The sequence below is a fragment of the Delphinapterus leucas genome, chromosome 14 (assembly GCF_059928025.1).
Source record: "Delphinapterus leucas isolate spDelLeu-1000000601 "Yukka" chromosome 14, BTC_Dleu_Yukka2, whole genome shotgun sequence".
In the NCBI taxonomy this organism is placed as follows: domain Eukaryota; kingdom Metazoa; phylum Chordata; class Mammalia; order Artiodactyla; family Monodontidae; genus Delphinapterus; species Delphinapterus leucas.
In genome coordinates, this window is record NC_143142.1 from 7255156 (window position 1) to 7271538 (window position 16383).

The 16383-nt window shown below is 37.1% G+C and overlaps 1 protein-coding gene across 1 annotated transcript in view; it reads right to left on the reverse strand.

Annotated features, from left to right (window-relative positions):
- Positions 1 to 16383, reverse strand: part of KNTC1 (kinetochore associated 1) — a 72548-nt gene that overhangs the window by 45396 nt on the left and 10769 nt on the right. Inside the window, exons 6-21 of the mRNA XM_022598091.2 lie at positions 16099 to 16176; positions 14953 to 14987; positions 14598 to 14708; positions 13691 to 13784; positions 13285 to 13337; positions 12956 to 13071; positions 12551 to 12605; positions 11925 to 12023; positions 10135 to 10178; positions 9966 to 10031; positions 9486 to 9561; positions 5493 to 5618; positions 5313 to 5402; positions 4848 to 4901; positions 3383 to 3444; positions 1014 to 1125 (exon numbers count right to left, since the gene is read on the reverse strand). Coding sequence (XP_022453799.2) covers positions 1014 to 1125; positions 3383 to 3444; positions 4848 to 4901; positions 5313 to 5402; positions 5493 to 5618; positions 9486 to 9561; positions 9966 to 10031; positions 10135 to 10178; positions 11925 to 12023; positions 12551 to 12605; positions 12956 to 13071; positions 13285 to 13337; positions 13691 to 13784; positions 14598 to 14708; positions 14953 to 14987; positions 16099 to 16176 — 1271 coding nt within the window. The remainder of the gene's footprint in view (positions 1 to 1013; positions 1126 to 3382; positions 3445 to 4847; positions 4902 to 5312; positions 5403 to 5492; positions 5619 to 9485; positions 9562 to 9965; positions 10032 to 10134; positions 10179 to 11924; positions 12024 to 12550; positions 12606 to 12955; positions 13072 to 13284; positions 13338 to 13690; positions 13785 to 14597; positions 14709 to 14952; positions 14988 to 16098; positions 16177 to 16383) is intronic.

Here is a 16383-nt window from a genome sequence, read left to right on the forward strand (position 1 = left end):
CCTATTAGAAAGTCATTTCAAGAAATATTTTACTGTGTTTCCCTGGTGGTGCAGTGGTTAAGAATCCGCCTGCCAATGCAGGAGACAGGGGTTCGAGCCCTGGTCCGGGAAGATCCCACGTGCCTTGGAGCAACTAAGCCCGTGTGCCACAACTACTGAGCCTGCACTCTAGAGCCCACGAACCACAACTACTGAGCCTACGCACCACATCTACTGAAGCCCGTGTGCTCCAGAGCCCATGCTCCGCAACAAGAGAAGCCCGTGCACCGCGACGAAGAGTAGCCCCGGCTCGCCGCAACTAGAGAAAGCCTGCGCGCAGTGACGAAGACCCAACATAGCCAAAAATAATAAATAAATAAAAATAAAATAAATTTATTAAAAAAAAATTTTACTGATGTAACGACCCTTAAAGGTGATTTACTCTGTGCAAATGATTCAAGTTGGTAGCCACAAATTCCGTGAAACCTCATGGCAGTGAGTACTAGCTAATAAATTAGAGGCAGAGGAACAGGCAAAGATGGCATTCTAAGGAAAATTTAACTGGAGGTGACAGTACAAACCCTAACAAGCATGTGTCTTTAACAGCATCACACCCAGATACTGAGCTTTGGACCTAATATTCTACATCAACATTAAGGAGATCCGGAGCAGCAATTATAATGGCAATCCTTTTCCACAATCTGAGCTGCAACAGGACTACCCTCTCCACCATTCCTACCTAAGAAAGCCCATCAATAAACCGCTTAATAAAATGTTACCTCTTGACCTAAGTTTAGGAGCTAACTAGACTCTGAATGATGAGATAACATAAGTTTATATTTTATGTATAATATTTCCTCTGAGTTAACATCATCAGAGGATAGTTTTCTCTGGGACAGGTCATATTTTATCAAACCGTCTGAAAACACCCCATTGCCCAGTCACTCCTGCCACCCTATTAGTTTCCAACACTGATTCAATCACCTCTCACAGGAGCTATAAAGCCATTAAGAAAAAAATGCAAAACAAATTACCCGATGTCTCAGCCAAAGGTACTGTGCACAAACAAGGTTTCCTTCTCTTAGCTGTAAAAAAATATCCTTAAGGTCATCTTCATTATTCAGAAATTCAATCCAAGAACTACCCCTGCAAAGTCAAAGAGAGGAAAGAAGTTAGTAGTCAAAATATATATATTAAGGTTATATATTACAAGTAGATATCATTATGCATTTTAATTAGGTTTTTTTTCCCTCAGAGTTAAAAAAAGAATCAAAAGATTATACAGTGAAAAGTAAGTTTCCTTCTTATCCCAGGCCTATAGAACTCCTGTATCTTTTTTTTTTTTTAGAACTCCTGTATCTTCCCCAGAAGTTATAGCTCCCCTTGTAGGTCCTTCCTGAGATAATCATTACATATACAAGCAACCATTTTTAACTTTAAAATGAATGAGAATTTTTTATGTTATACTATTTGTACTTAAAAAAATTCATTTTATATTATCTTGGCAGCTTGTACCAATGAGCACATATAGATACTATTCTTTTTAAGGACTACATATTATTCCATGGCATGGCTTTACTATAATTTAACTAGACACCCACAGTTGAACATTAGGGTTACTTCCAGTCTTTTGCTATAACCAACAAAGCTATAGTGACTACCCAGTCCTAGTTAAAGCTCAGAAATAGATGATGAACACTTCCTTAAAATTATAAAAAGACAAAACCCTATAAGCCTGTACCATGCTTAAATGATAAAATAAGCATTTTCACTAATATCAGGAACAAGAGAAAGGTGTCTATTTACCACCATTATTTAATAATGTTCTACATGGGACTTCCCTGGCGGTCCAGTGGTTAAGACTTCACCTTCCAATGCATGGGGTGTGGGTTCGATCCCTGGTCCGGGAGCTAAGGTCCCACATGCCTCATGGGCAAAAAACCAAAACATAAAACAGAAGCAATATTGTAACAAATTCAATAAAGACTTAAAAAAAAAAAGGTCTACATAAAAAAAAACAAAACAAAAACGTTCTACAAGTACCAGTCAATGAAATTAGGCAAGGAAAAAAAAATGAGGAAAAAAATGAAGCAAAATTATAATTATTTGCATATATAATTATATACTTGGAAAAAACAAGACCAATTGAAATATTACTACAAGTGAAAAAGGAATTCAATAAGGTAGCTGGTTTAAAAGTAATTTTAAAAAATCAATAGCTTCTATATCCTTTTGAAAATACAATGGAAAAAAGTCCCATTTATAAAAGTAGCAAGAAAGACAAAATTAACAAAAAAATGTAAAAAATCTGGGCTTCCCTGGTGGCGCAGTGGTTGAGAGTCCGCCTGCCGATGCAGGGGACACGGGTTCGTGCCCCGGTCCGGGAAGATCCCACATGCCGCGGAGCGGCTGGGCCCGTGCGCCATGGCCGCTGAGCCTGTGCGTCCGGAGCCTGTGCTCCGCAACGGGAGAGGCCACGATAGTGAGAGGCCTGCGTACCGCAAAAAAAAAAAAAAAAAAAAAAAAAATCTATATGAAGACAACTGAGTAGATACCACTCAGGAATATAAAAAAAAGGATAGAATGAGTAGGAAGACACATACTACCCTTAAATAGTGATATGAAGACTTGATATTGTAAAGATAGTGATTCTCCCCAAACTGATTTTAGGTTCAGCACATTCCCAATAAAAATAAATAATAAAAAATCCAATAAAAATAAGATTTTTAAAAAACTGGATAAGCTGATTCTGACTCCAAGTGTCATACAGAAAAGAGTAGCTGCCCAAATTCTGAAAAATAAGAAAAGTATAGTAGAACTAGTCTACCAGTTAATAGGACACTTTAAAGCTACATTAATTAAAACTATTTGATACTGGTGAATGAATAGAGAGATGAGATCAAGCAAATATAATTATATTGCAGAAACTTAAATACACGTGAGAATTTTAGCATGTGATTAAGGTAACATTTCAATGAGCAGTGAAAAGATAGAATGTTTAATGATAGTATTGGGATAACTGAATAGCTATAAGGAGAAAACATAAAGCTTCCTTCATTGTTAGTTTATCATGATAAATAAATTTGTCTTAGCTTTAAGGTAACTAGATCTCATATTTGTCAATAACGATATTCTTGGTGCACATGTTAGTATATCTAACAGGATTAATTTCCAGAAGTGGATTGTTAAGGCAAAAGGTATGTTTATTTAAATCTGCCTTCCAAATGTATCAATTCCAACGGATGATGTAGGAAGTGCCTAAAGCTTAGCAGGAAAGATAACACTGTCCATCACTGAACCCCCCAGAAACACAAATTCACTCAAAGCAATGCTATATCTTTTATAACATTCCAAACTTAAATCTAATTCATAATCCAGAATTCAAAATGGGGAATGCACATACCTGAATTTTTCTGGTCCAAATGCTCCATAAAAAGTAGTCAACTTTGCATGAGCCCTTAGTACCTAAAAAGAAATAACTTGACAGTCTGAATGTTGTGTGCAATAACATTAACATAAAAAACACCAAAAATTAGGCTTTCTGTTTCAGAAGTCTTGTACATATTCTCATTTTACCCCATATGACAAGTCAATTCCCATAAATATGACTGCCTTTACTTAGCACAACACAAAAAACTTGAAATAACGGAAATATTTCCAATCACACTCACTGCAATAAACCCGCAAAGAAGAGGAAGGTATTTGTACATTAATTGTAGGTGCCTTTCGAAATCAATTAGTTTTCCCACTGATTTATAAATATGCCCTTATGGTAAAACCTAGCTGGATTATACTAAACATTTACTTTGAGATAAGAGTTAAAAAATATATAGATGGTCCCTGACATGCAACGGTTCAACTTATGATTTTTCGACTTTATGATGGTGGAAAGGCAAAACGCAGTCAGTAGAAACCATATTTAGAATTTTGATCTCTTCCTGGATTAGCAATAATATATAGGACGATTCTCCCTCGTCATGCTGGCGGCAGCAAGGAGCCGCAGCTCCCAGTCAGCTACATAATCACAAACAACCGATATACTTACAACCATTTTGCTTTTTCACTTTCAGTACAGTATTCAATAAATTACACGAGCTATTTGACAGTTTATTATAAAACAGGCTTTGAGTCAGATGACTTTGCCCAACTCTAGGCTAATATAAGTGCTCTGAGCACATTTAAAGTAGGTGAGGCCAAGCTATCATGTTCAGTAGGTTAGGTGTATTAAGTGCATTTTTTTTTAAAAAACATTTTTTATTGAAGTATAGCTGATGTACAATATAGTGATTCACAATTTTTAGAAGTTATACTCCAATTATGGTTACTATAAGATATTGGCTATATTCCCTGTGTTGTACAATATATCCTTGTAGCTTATTTTTTTAATTTTATTTTTTAAATTTATTTTTTATACAGCAGGTTCTTATTAGTTATCTAGTTTATACATACTAGTGTATACATGTCAATCCCAGTCTCCCAATTCATCCCACCACCACCACCCCACCTTGAGTGAATTTTTGACTTGCGGTATTTTCAACTTAACAATGGGCTGGTCAGGATGTAACCCCATCATAAGCTGAGGAAGATCTGTATGTACATGTGCACACACATATATTTTTGGCACCATCATAGCTATCATAAGTTTAAAATTGTTTGAAATAGCAGGCACTACGCAAAATGATTTATAGGAAATATTTCATTTGACCTCAAAATAACCCATAAGTACTATTATTATTCCCATTTTGCAATAAGGAAAAAATGTATTAAAATAACTTGCTCTTGAAAAAATACAGACCTATCTTGAATTCAAAAGTATATTGTAACAGTATATTCACTCCCAAATTAACCTATAAACCCAATGTAATTACCTCTTTTAAGCCATCAGAATAGATAGGAACAGCTTTATCTTCTTTCTTCAAAAGCTAAGATGAATAAGAAACACAGTTAGAATATCGGCTATACTAGGTTTTTCATGAAAGAAGATGGATTTCCTGTGAATTAAAGGAAAAAATCATCTTTAAAAATTAAATTGCATTCAACTCTGAGATGAACAATGAACAATAAAGAAGTTACATATCTTAAAAATAATGCATTTTATGAAAACAGCTCACATTTTGCCCATCTGTTACACCTTGATTTTAAGGAATATAACTAACAATGGTATTCATTTACAGGTGAGTGAGGGGAACAACCTATAGCAAAAATGGCATCATTTGGAAGAGCAAAAAAAAATGCACTTTAAAAAAGGTCTATGGGAAAAATCATTCAGTTTTTTGCAAAATACTTCTTTTGCATAAGACAAACTAACATGCACAAAGGTCAGAAACTCTTACCCTGGTTTTGGCATAATTTAGCATTTCCTGGGTTGTTTCATAGGTTATCCATTGAGCCTCCAAGCAGTAATTCACCACAAATTCATCGTCCTGTTTCATAAATGCCAGACATAGTAAGGCAACGTAATACTGATCAATTCATCGATCTGGATATTCTAGTATACAACAGGGAAAACATACCTGGATTTTATGCAGATTTTCCTTAGCTTCATCTACAAGTTTTTGCCATTCAGTCTGCTCACTGGTGTTCAGAGAACTCAAAGCTAGTTTCTCCAATATATCATTTGATTTTACTTTGTAAACAAGCTGTAATATAAACATGCAACACCAAGAAACTTGAAGCAAAATAATGCCTGCGGATGAAATCTTACACTGTATGCTAAATAAAAAATGTGAATATTCATGTGGTTCAAGAATAAGCATTAAAGAAGGTAACACTTAGATAACAGAAAGGTAACCCAGATTACAAAGTGTTATGGAAACCATTGCTACTGAGTCCTCACTAAATGTGGCCAGCAGTGTACTAAGAGCTTTATGTGAATTATCTCAGTTAACTCTCATAAAAACCTAAGTAAGCATTTGCACCTCCTCAAAACCCTATGGGGTAAATACTAAGATCCCTATTTTACAATCAAGAAAACTGAAGCTTAAGAGAGGGTAAGTAATGTGTCTGAAATTTTGCTGTTCAGAAGTGAATGGAGGGCTTCCCTGGTGGTGCAGTGGTTAAGAATCCGCCTGCCAATGCAGGGGACATGGATTTGATCCCTGGCCGGGGGAGATCCCACATGCCGCAGAGCAACGAAGTCCATGTGCCACAACTACTGAGCCTGCGCTCTACAGCCCATGAGCCACAACTACTGAGCCCGCGTGCCACAACTACTGAAGCCCGTGCACCTAGAGCCCGTGCTCCGCAACAAGAGAAGCCACCGCAATGAGAAGCCCACGCACCGCATCGAAGAGTAGCCCCGGCTCACTGCAACTAGAGAAAGCCCGTGCGCAGCAACGAAGACCCAATGCAGCCAAAAATAAAAAAATTAATTTTTTTAAAAAAACAGGAAATACTGGTATATTAAAAAAAAGTGAATGGAGCTGGTTTTTAGAAGAATACCACAGAATTATGTTTCACGTCTACTTTTCTAAGTTTATCGAAGGTTCTTTTTTCTAAATTTTAATTAATTAATTAATTAATTCAAGGTTCTCACTACTTCTTTGCTAAGTGATTTGCTAAATTGATATAGTTTAACTCAGGTTAGTGAGGCATACCATTTTATTTTATTTTTGTTTATTTATTTTTTAAACGTCTTTATTGGAGTATAATTGCCCCATGATGGTGTGTTAGTTTCTGCTTTATAACAAAGTGAATCAGCCATACATATACATATATCCCCATATCCCCTCCCTCTTGCATCTCCCTCCCACCCTCCCTTATCCCACCCCTCCAGGTGGTCACAAAGCACCGAGCTGATCTCCCTGAGGCACACAGATTCTTAACCACTGTGCCACCAGGGAATTCCCAGTCTATCAAAGGTTCTTTAGCAGCTGGAAACAGCTTGAGTTAGACAAAGTCAAAATTTCAGGTTCCTTTTTTATAAACAAAATACCAACTTTAACATGGGCTCTCTGGCTCCGAAAGCTAAAAGTGATACGAAAGAGCAGTTTCTCTAGTTCTGTGTCTCTACTCCCTGAAAACATCTTTCACTGGTTTTGATTTTTTTGCTTCATTTGCTCTTTTTAAAAATTAGTTATTATGAAACTTTCAGATATTCAAAAAGGTAATAATATAACAAATACTCATGTACTTATCACCTAAATTAAAAAAAAATTTTAATAATATAGTTTATATTAATATTTATAATAAATAATTTTATATTATAGTATATAAATTTATAATAAATAATATATTTATATTTAATAATATAATAATTTATATATTTAATATAAATACAATTTATAATATTTATATTATACTTTAATATTACTTTCTCTTCTTCCAAATAAATCATCCTCCTTCCCTGAACCAGAAGTATCCATTATTCTGATTTTGGTGCTTGTTATCCCATTAATTCATATACTGCTTTACTCATATACATTTCTAAATATACAAAATTGTTTTGCATGTTTTAAAATGCTACTTTCTTTAAACTTTTTATTTTATATTGGAGTATAGTTGATTAACAATGTTGTGTTGCCTTCAGGTGTATAGCAGTGTGATTCAGTTATGCATATACAGGTACCTATTCTCTTTCAAATTCTTTTCCCATTTAGATTGTTACATAATATAAAATGCTACCTTTTTAAAACAACAAACACATGGGTACCCACCACCCACTTAGCAAATGTTAGTTCTTCACTACCATCAGGCTTCATCCTTCATTACTTCCCAGGACGTTTCAAGGGATATCAATGAATTCCTAATCACCAAATCCAACAGACAACTTTCAGTTTTTATACCTGATTTTATTGGTAGTATTTGCAACTGCTGATCACTCCCCACTAAACTGTTTGTTTTTTGGTCACACCTCACGCCTTGTGGAATCTTAGTTCCCCAACCAGGGATTGAACCCGTGCCCTCGGCAGTGAAAGCAAGGAGTCCTAACCACTGGACTGCCAGGGAAGCCTCCCTTGGCTTCTTTAATCATACATTTGTGTGGTTTTCTTCCCAAGTATGTTTATAGCCCTTCTTTCTCTATCCCCCGTGTGCTGGTGCCCCTGTAGCTCATCCTCAGATCTCTTCTTACTCCACACATTCTCCTTGAGTGGTCTGAGCCATTCCTCCGGTGTTACCTATGTCTAGATTCAGCTCAGATCACTCTCCAACTTCCTATCAGACAGCCTCATTTTATAAGATCCCTTACATGCAATTTTTATAAAGCAGAACCCTTCATATTTTACCCCTAACCTGTTCTTCCACACATATTCCTCATTTTAAGTAATGCCATCACATTCCAACTACAGTAAGTCCCCTACATACGAATCTTCAAGTTGCGAACTTTCCAACATGTGAACGTGCGTTCACATGTCCAATCACGTAAGTTAGTTCACGTGTCTGGTGTACATTGTCACATGCGTGCATCCTCTAAAAGTGGCTGTGCTTTTGTGTACTTTACTGTACAGTGCTGTATAGAGTACAGTAGTACTGTATCTTTATTTCAAGCCCAGGATGTCCAGAAGCAAGCGTAAAAGCAGCGGTGATGTACCTGGAACTGCTAAGAAGCACCAGCTCTTGTACTGTACTGCTGTATTTTTCAAGGTACGGTACTGTAAGATTAAAAATGTCTTATTTCTTGTGCGTGTTTGTTTTTTATGTATTATTTGTGTGAAAAGTATTATAAGCCTATTACAGTAGAGTATTATGTAGCCGACTGTGTTAGTCAGGTACCTAGGCTAACTTTGTTGGACTTCTGAACAAACTGGATTTATGAATGTGCTCTTGGAATGGAACTCGTTTATACGTAAGGGACTTACTTGCAGTACGCTGAGCCAGAGTCCTGCTAGTCTGCTCCTGACATTTGTAGCCCCCACTATGTTTGATCGCTGAGCCCCACTGCTTCTACCTCCTATACACCTCTCTCATCAGACCTTCCCTCCTGTGTGTCTCCACCTCACTGCATTGGGTCAGTTTTTCAACTGGTCTTTGCATCTCTAGATTTACCCTTTTTCAAACAATTTCCCATGTTTACAAAATGACAACCTAATCAAGACATTCTCCAGCTTAAAAATCTCAGTAGCTCCCCATCACCTGCAGAATAAGATCTAAATCCTTTGCAGTGCATACAAAGCCCTCCAGGCTCTGACCCTCTCCTTTCCCACCATCTCCTTTCCCTTCTATGTACATATAACCTACACCCTAGTCCTATCTAATTACTAGGAGTTCCTGGAAGCACCATAAGCCTCCCTCACTTTCTTCATGTGTCTTAACACCTAGAATTCCCTTCCTCGCCCAGGACTATCTGGAACATTTTCAAGATCTGACATAAAATCACCTCCTCCACGAAGTCTTCCCACCCTACTTTAAGGGTCAATATCTCCTTTGAATCCCTACTTTACTTTGGTCGTATCTTAATTATAGGCCTGATCACACTAAATTCCCATTATGTCTTACATATTTGTCTCCACAGCCTCTAGCACATGAAGAAATGCTTTCAATGAATGAATGAATACATGAATAATTACCTCAACATCTAGTCCAAACTGAATGGCAAAGCTCTCGGCTTCAGCAAATCTGTGTTTGTGAAGTAACCGACTCAATCTGATGAATTGAAAGAAATTTCAGTAAAATTTTTATTAATGAGGGAATTCAAGCTTTTCATCAAGGAGTAAGGCTTAGAAGAACACAAGAGGGCTTCCCTGGTGGCGCAGTGGTCAAGAATCCGCCTGCCAATGCAGGGGACACAGGTTCGAGCCCTGGTCCAGGAAGATCCCACATGCCACGGAGCAACCAAGCCCGTGCGCCACAACTACTGAGCCTGCGCTCTAGAGCCCGTGCTCAACAACAAGAGAAGCCACCGCAGTGAGAAGCCCGCACACCTCAATGAAGAGTAGCCTCTGCTCTCCACAACTAGAGAAAGCCCGCGCACAGCAACAAAAACCCAGTGCAGCCAAAAATAGATAAAATAAATTATAAAAAAAACAAAACAAAACACAAGTAGTTACCTGTTTCCTGGCAAAGCTTCTGTAAGACATCTGAGCACTAAAACAGAGACTGAGTCTGCAGAGAGCCTGAGAAAAGTTTTCATATTGACACTTGTCATTTAACATCAGTAAGTAAATTTTAACTTTGCTATTATTTAACAACTTATCTGATAAACAAAACAGGACTTACTTTGGATCATTTTTGCAAATTCCTTCCAGAAGGTATATGGTATCCTACAATAGCAAAAAACATGTTTAAAATTGAAATACAGAATTAATTCACTTTATAGTTACTAGAGTAACAACTGCTTTAGGCAGAAATTATCCATCAATGGATTCTAAAATTACTGGGAAAAACTGGTGAGGAAAAGGATATTCCCATAGTCTCAAAATAACACCAAGGAAATTACTTACTAATTATACAGGGGAAAATGTACCTTTACAATGGAGAAATATGGCAGAACTGCTTTAACCAAGTGATCAAATTTAACAGCATCAATAACAGGACAAGTGGACATAAGTCCTTTAATGTGATGCAGTTAGGACACAGTATCACTTATGCAGGATGCTTGCCAAAAATCTTAGCACAAATCTAATCATGACGAGACACAGATCCAAATAGAGGGACATTCTGCCACACAACCGGCTAGGACTCGAAAAATGTCAATGTCCGAAAAGACAAAAACAGACTAGGGAAGTTTTAGAGATTAAAGTAGACTACCATGTGACCACGACAACAAAATTCAATTCGTGATGTTTGATTGAATCCTGGGTCAGGAACAAAAAAAAGTTCTCAAGTAATTGGCACAATTGGTAAAATTTGAATTTGGATGGCATATTTCATAATAGTATTGCATTAATGTTAAATTTTGTGGGCCTCATTCTTAGGAGATACCCGCTGAAATTAGGAGTGAGAGGTCATGATGTCTGCACGTAATTTCCAAATGGTTTGGAAAAATACAATGTGTGTATATAAAAAGAGATAAAACAGGGGATTCCCTGGTGGCGCAGTGGTTGAGAATCCACCTACAAATGCAGGGGACACGGGTTCAAGCCCTGGTCTGGGAAGATCCCACATGCTGCGGAGCAACTAAGCCTGTGTGCCACAACTACTGAGCCTGCGCTCTAGAGCCCGTGCGCCACAACTACTGAAGCCCACGCGCCTAGAGCCCGAGCTCTAAACAAGAGAAGCCACCGCAAGGAGAAGTCCATGCATCGCAGCAAGGAGTAGCCCCCGCTCACCACAAATGGAGAAAGCCCGCGCGCAGCAACGAAGACCCAACGCAGCCGAAAATAAATTAAAAAAAAAAAAAATCCGCCTGCCAATGCAGGGGACAGGGGTTCGATACTTAGTCTGGAAAGATCCTACATGCCGCGAAGCAACTTAGCCCGTGCACCACAACTATTGAGCCTGTGCTCTACAGCCCACGAGCCACAACTACTGAAGCCTGTGTGCCCTAGAGCGCACACTGCAACTACTGAAGCCTGCGCGCTCTAGGGCCTGTGTGCTGCAACTACTGAGCCTGAGTGCTGCAACTACCGAAGCCCATGTGTCTAGAGCCCGTGCTCTGCAACAAGAGAAGCCACCGCAACGAGAAGCCCGCGCACTGCAACGAAGAGTAGCCCCCACTCGCAGCAACTAGAGAAAGCCCGCGCGCAGCAACGAAGACCCAAAGCGGCCAAAAAAAACCCCAAAAAAGCAAGCAATAACCTCCCCCAAATTAACAATCATCTGTATTTCCTGTGGAGACAAGAAAATTGAATGTGCAATTGACTGATGTTTTATTTGATTAATTTCCTTCTTTTTAAATGAAGACTGATCTCCTGTAAATATATTCGAGGACCTCTGATAACAATAAATATGGTTTACCTGAGATCTATCCAGGTATTCCACTAGGCTCCACTCATGCTTAGCTTAGTTATTCTTTTTTTTTTTCAATTATAAAAAAATATATTAGTTCAAAATACACATCAACTTACTGAGCTAATTCCTGTTTGGACCAGAGAAGAAACACTAGATACTTCCAAAGAATATAGTATTTCCATCATAGGTAATGAATAGACCATGAGGTTTCTCATCTAAGAAAAATAGGACAGCAATTAATGTCTTAGGTCAATATAAACCTATGAGCACAAGACAGCACTTCACAATCCAGGGCATAGATTAAAACACTTGATACGAAGTTAAGTGCAAAAAATAAGTAAATCTGTTACTGTATTATTTAAATGTTACATAGAAAATTATGTTCTATCTTACCTTTTAAATCTGTTAAATGAAAATCCACGTACCTGGAGTCCATTCTACAATTTGTTTTTAAGGCAAATGTAATTCCTCAGTGCCAGAACTACATTAAGTATCACTATAATAAACATTTTCTTATAGACATTTTTATTGCTGAAATGCTCCAATTAAAATGTGAAGCTGAGATTTATACTTTTTTTTTTTAATGAGAAAAAAGAGCTCTGCAGGGTTATTTCCGATCTGTCAAGTACCTGTGTGAACTAAGAGCTAATATGCTGTGAGTACTACTTAACAACCAGTACTCTTACGTTAATGCTATTTCTAACACATAATATAGACGAATGTGATATAAATTTTCCAATACCTTCTTATTAGTAGTAGTTGTCAGAGCTACTAACTTGAGATTTGTAATCCCTTGCCTGAAAGAGAAAAGAAGGTTTAAGTGAATCAAAGAAGCCAACTGCTAGACATAAGCTAAGTCAAAGTGATATCCTTGTATAAAAGTTAAAATTAATTCACACAGAAGATACTGAACTTGACTTCTGAATGTTTATGGCCCAGACTCACACTCTTTCTAACACATTCACATGGAGGTTTTTGTGTTGCCTATTTGTTCTCAATGAATTTGGCTAACAATGAAATGGTCTTTACCCTGTCAGTCTGTTCACAGTGTTATCTAGAATGTAACACATAAGAAATGATCTGAACAGAACCAGGCAAGAAACCTGGTTCTAACAGAAGGGAAATCAATATGAGCGTCATAATGTACCACGTGACTGATGAAGGTGAATCTGCTTCTGTGGTGAGAAGAAAGTCTTCTGTGTGAAGGGAGGGCCAGTTCCATATGGGAGTTAGGGTGTAAATATCCCATAAGCTCAGCACGTTCTGCAAAAGAGACATTTCATTGATACGTCCTCTTAACGACTAAAAATTTACATTTTGGAATCTATCTTTTGATACGTAACTGAAATAAAGCACATTTCACAAGGTAGTAATCTACCCTGGCTAAAGTCCTTGTCTTTGTTAAGTTCGACAAAATTTCTGTTGTTAAACATAACACCAAGTGAAAATACTTAAGGGGAAGTATCAGAAACATACATTGGTATCAAGAACAAAAAGTAGATTGTCTATCAGCTGGAACTTCTTTGCACCTACAAAAGAGAAAACAAGGTGTGTAAGGACTATGTTTCTGGGTTACATATAGCCATATTTAAAATAGTAAACTAACATATTTATGGAAAGGCAGAACTACACTTAAAAAAGAAGTTCCCATTCCCATTTATTCCTGTTTCTCTACTTTTTTGTAGGATCACTAAAACATAAAACCTCCCAAAATGAAGAGTAACAATTGCAACATGTTAAGAAGCCAAATACACGGACAATCATCAGACTAAGCTGGCTTGTTTCCAAGGTTTGGTAAAACGGCTCATATGCCAGACTTAGTGTACTGGCATGAAAACGACAACTCACAAGTAGCAAAAGTAGTTTCGTTAACTGATTTTACCTTCAATAATCTCTGCATCAATGACACTCTTAACGGTCATCCCTTTCCTAGAAGAATCTGGTTCCCATTTTGAGAATGCACAATTACCAGTTCCCTACAGAAGTGAAAATAGTATGTCAATTACAAACTTGGGTCTAGATCTGAATTCTCCTCCAAGTAGAAACATCTAAGTTGTACATGTGGCTAATTTCAAAATATATTTATATATTCAAGCCCAGCTAGCTCTTATCATCTAGTTCCTCTCTTAGTTTGTTTTCAACAGAACAGAATGGAAAAAACAGCGAACTCCTGCTGTACACTGTTATCACATGAACATTTAATAAGGAGGAGGCATATTCAGGCAACTCACTCTAGAGACATCAGGTAAGCTTCAAGACCTCCTCCAGCATTACAAGCTAAAGATAACCTTCGATGAAGTATTTTCATGAAAATAACTACTAATATTTGAAAATAATTCATAAGTATTCGTTTCAAATTATTTGAAACCCTGATGAAATACTGAACTAGATACACAAAACGGGGAAAAGCGACTGCTTCTTAACATATTATATAAATTTGGCAAGTAAAGATGTTGTAAATGCTGTAATAATATAATTCAATATAGAATTTCTGCCTACTCCTTGAATATAATATTAGATGTTTTGTTTGCTGCTGTTGTTTTTGCCTACACTCATAATTGAAAGACATGCTAAATGTCAGGTAGAGATTAGTGAAAATAAAGATGCAATATTTTTTCCAACACAGAGACTTAGTTATACTTGTTGAGTTAATTTTATGACCTTCATTTTATAATTTCCCTGTTTCTGTTATACAGTACAAATTAATACGTAACTTTACCAAAACTATGTTTTAATGAAGAAACATTTCAGAAAAAAAGCCCAAAATTTTATTAAAAAAAGAGAATTACCCCAATTATCACAGGGATTTCGCTTGCTAAATCACCAGCCACAAGATTGAGACAACCAAGGGTATGACAATTTTCAGTAGAAATAAAACTGGACTTGATTTGTCCTTGTAACTGCAAGATTTAAAAAATAAGAATGTTATATATATGCTCCATGGTCCAAATTCCTTGGAAAGACTGATAAAAAATCAGTTTAAATCAATAGCTATAAATGTATTTTTAAAAATAGGAATGTTATTAAAATGTTTTATCATGCTAATTCCCAAAATATCAACCATTAGACAATTATGCAGAAACACTTTCCTAAACTGACATTAAATCTAAGTTTCAAGAAGACAATGTGGTTTTGTCTTCTTACCTTTTTTGCCGTATGGAAGTCTACCTTTTCAATCGCTGCATGAAAAAGAGAAAGTAGGCTAAATTTACACTATAACCTATAAAATACGTATGAATCTTCCCTTTTGTGTCAAGGTTAAATTACATATAATCTAGTAAGAGGAACACTGGTCAGAAATTCATAAGGTGCTGGTGACTTTTCAGTTTTGCCCTTGACCAATGAAATAAACTGTGATGACATGTCATACTCAGGGCACCAGCCAGGCTGCCTTACGGTCCCTACAGTGTCTGTCCACACCTTCCCTTAAAAGGTTCTTCCTACTAAGATGGTCTTCTCCCTGCTCCAACTCTCCTATTCAAGCTCTGAAGTCCTACCTGTGAAGTCTTCATCACTTTGCACTCCCTTTTGTAAGAGCTGTTTCACTTGTCTGGCTCCTTCATTAAACTACAGAGAACCTTGTATCTTAAATCTCGTTGTTATCCCCAGAACTTGGCACATTCTTATGACAGAGTAGATCTTTAAAAAGTATTTGTTGGGGCTTCCCTGGTGGCACAGTGGTTGAGAGTCCGCCTGCCGATGCAGGGGACACGGGTTCGTGCCCCGGTCCGGGAAGATCCCACATGCTGCGGAGCGGCTGGGCCTGTGAGCCATGGCCGCTGAGCCTGCGCATCTGGAGCCTGTGCTCCACAACAGGAGAGGCCACAACAACGAGAGGCCCGCGTACCGCAAAAAAAAAAAAAAAAATTTGTTGAATACATGCCCGGAATCAATTCCTCAATCTCTGCCAGCTCAGAGGGATGTATGGTCCACACCACTCACTTAGCACACACTCTAGATCACTGCCTTGTATTGTTAACACTTACAAAATCATTTCAGTTTCCAGGTTCATTCATTCCATCAAAAAGTATTTATTACTATGCTAGCGTAACTCCTGTCTCCCCAACTAAGTTGTAAAGTCCTTGAAGACTATAAATAAATGTGTCTTCAGATTCTGTTGTAGCCCTAACTGTGGAGAATAAGTATATTATGAATACTTTAAAGTATACCCAATATCATAGAATGTAGTTAAACTAAAATATTCTTAAAGAGTCTATTTTAAAATTTACCTGGAAAACTAATAAGAAATATTGCTGCAAATCAGTAATAAGAAAATAATACATTACTTACCTTGTTGAATTTTTACAAGCTGAAGGTTTGTAATACAAAAAAATCCATTGTTTGTAAGAAGCAGCATATAATAGGTACCTATTAAAATAAAATCAAGCCAGCTTCTTTAAAAGGCACATGATATAAAATTTAAACCAGGGTCCGGATCTAGCTTAAAAGTATGTCCATTTGCTCATTTAAAGTCTAATAATAAAATAACACAGTAACAATACAAAGCTTATTTACAAAGAATTGGTAAGTTATTTGCAAAAACAATGTTAACTGCTTTGAGACTTCTATAAACCA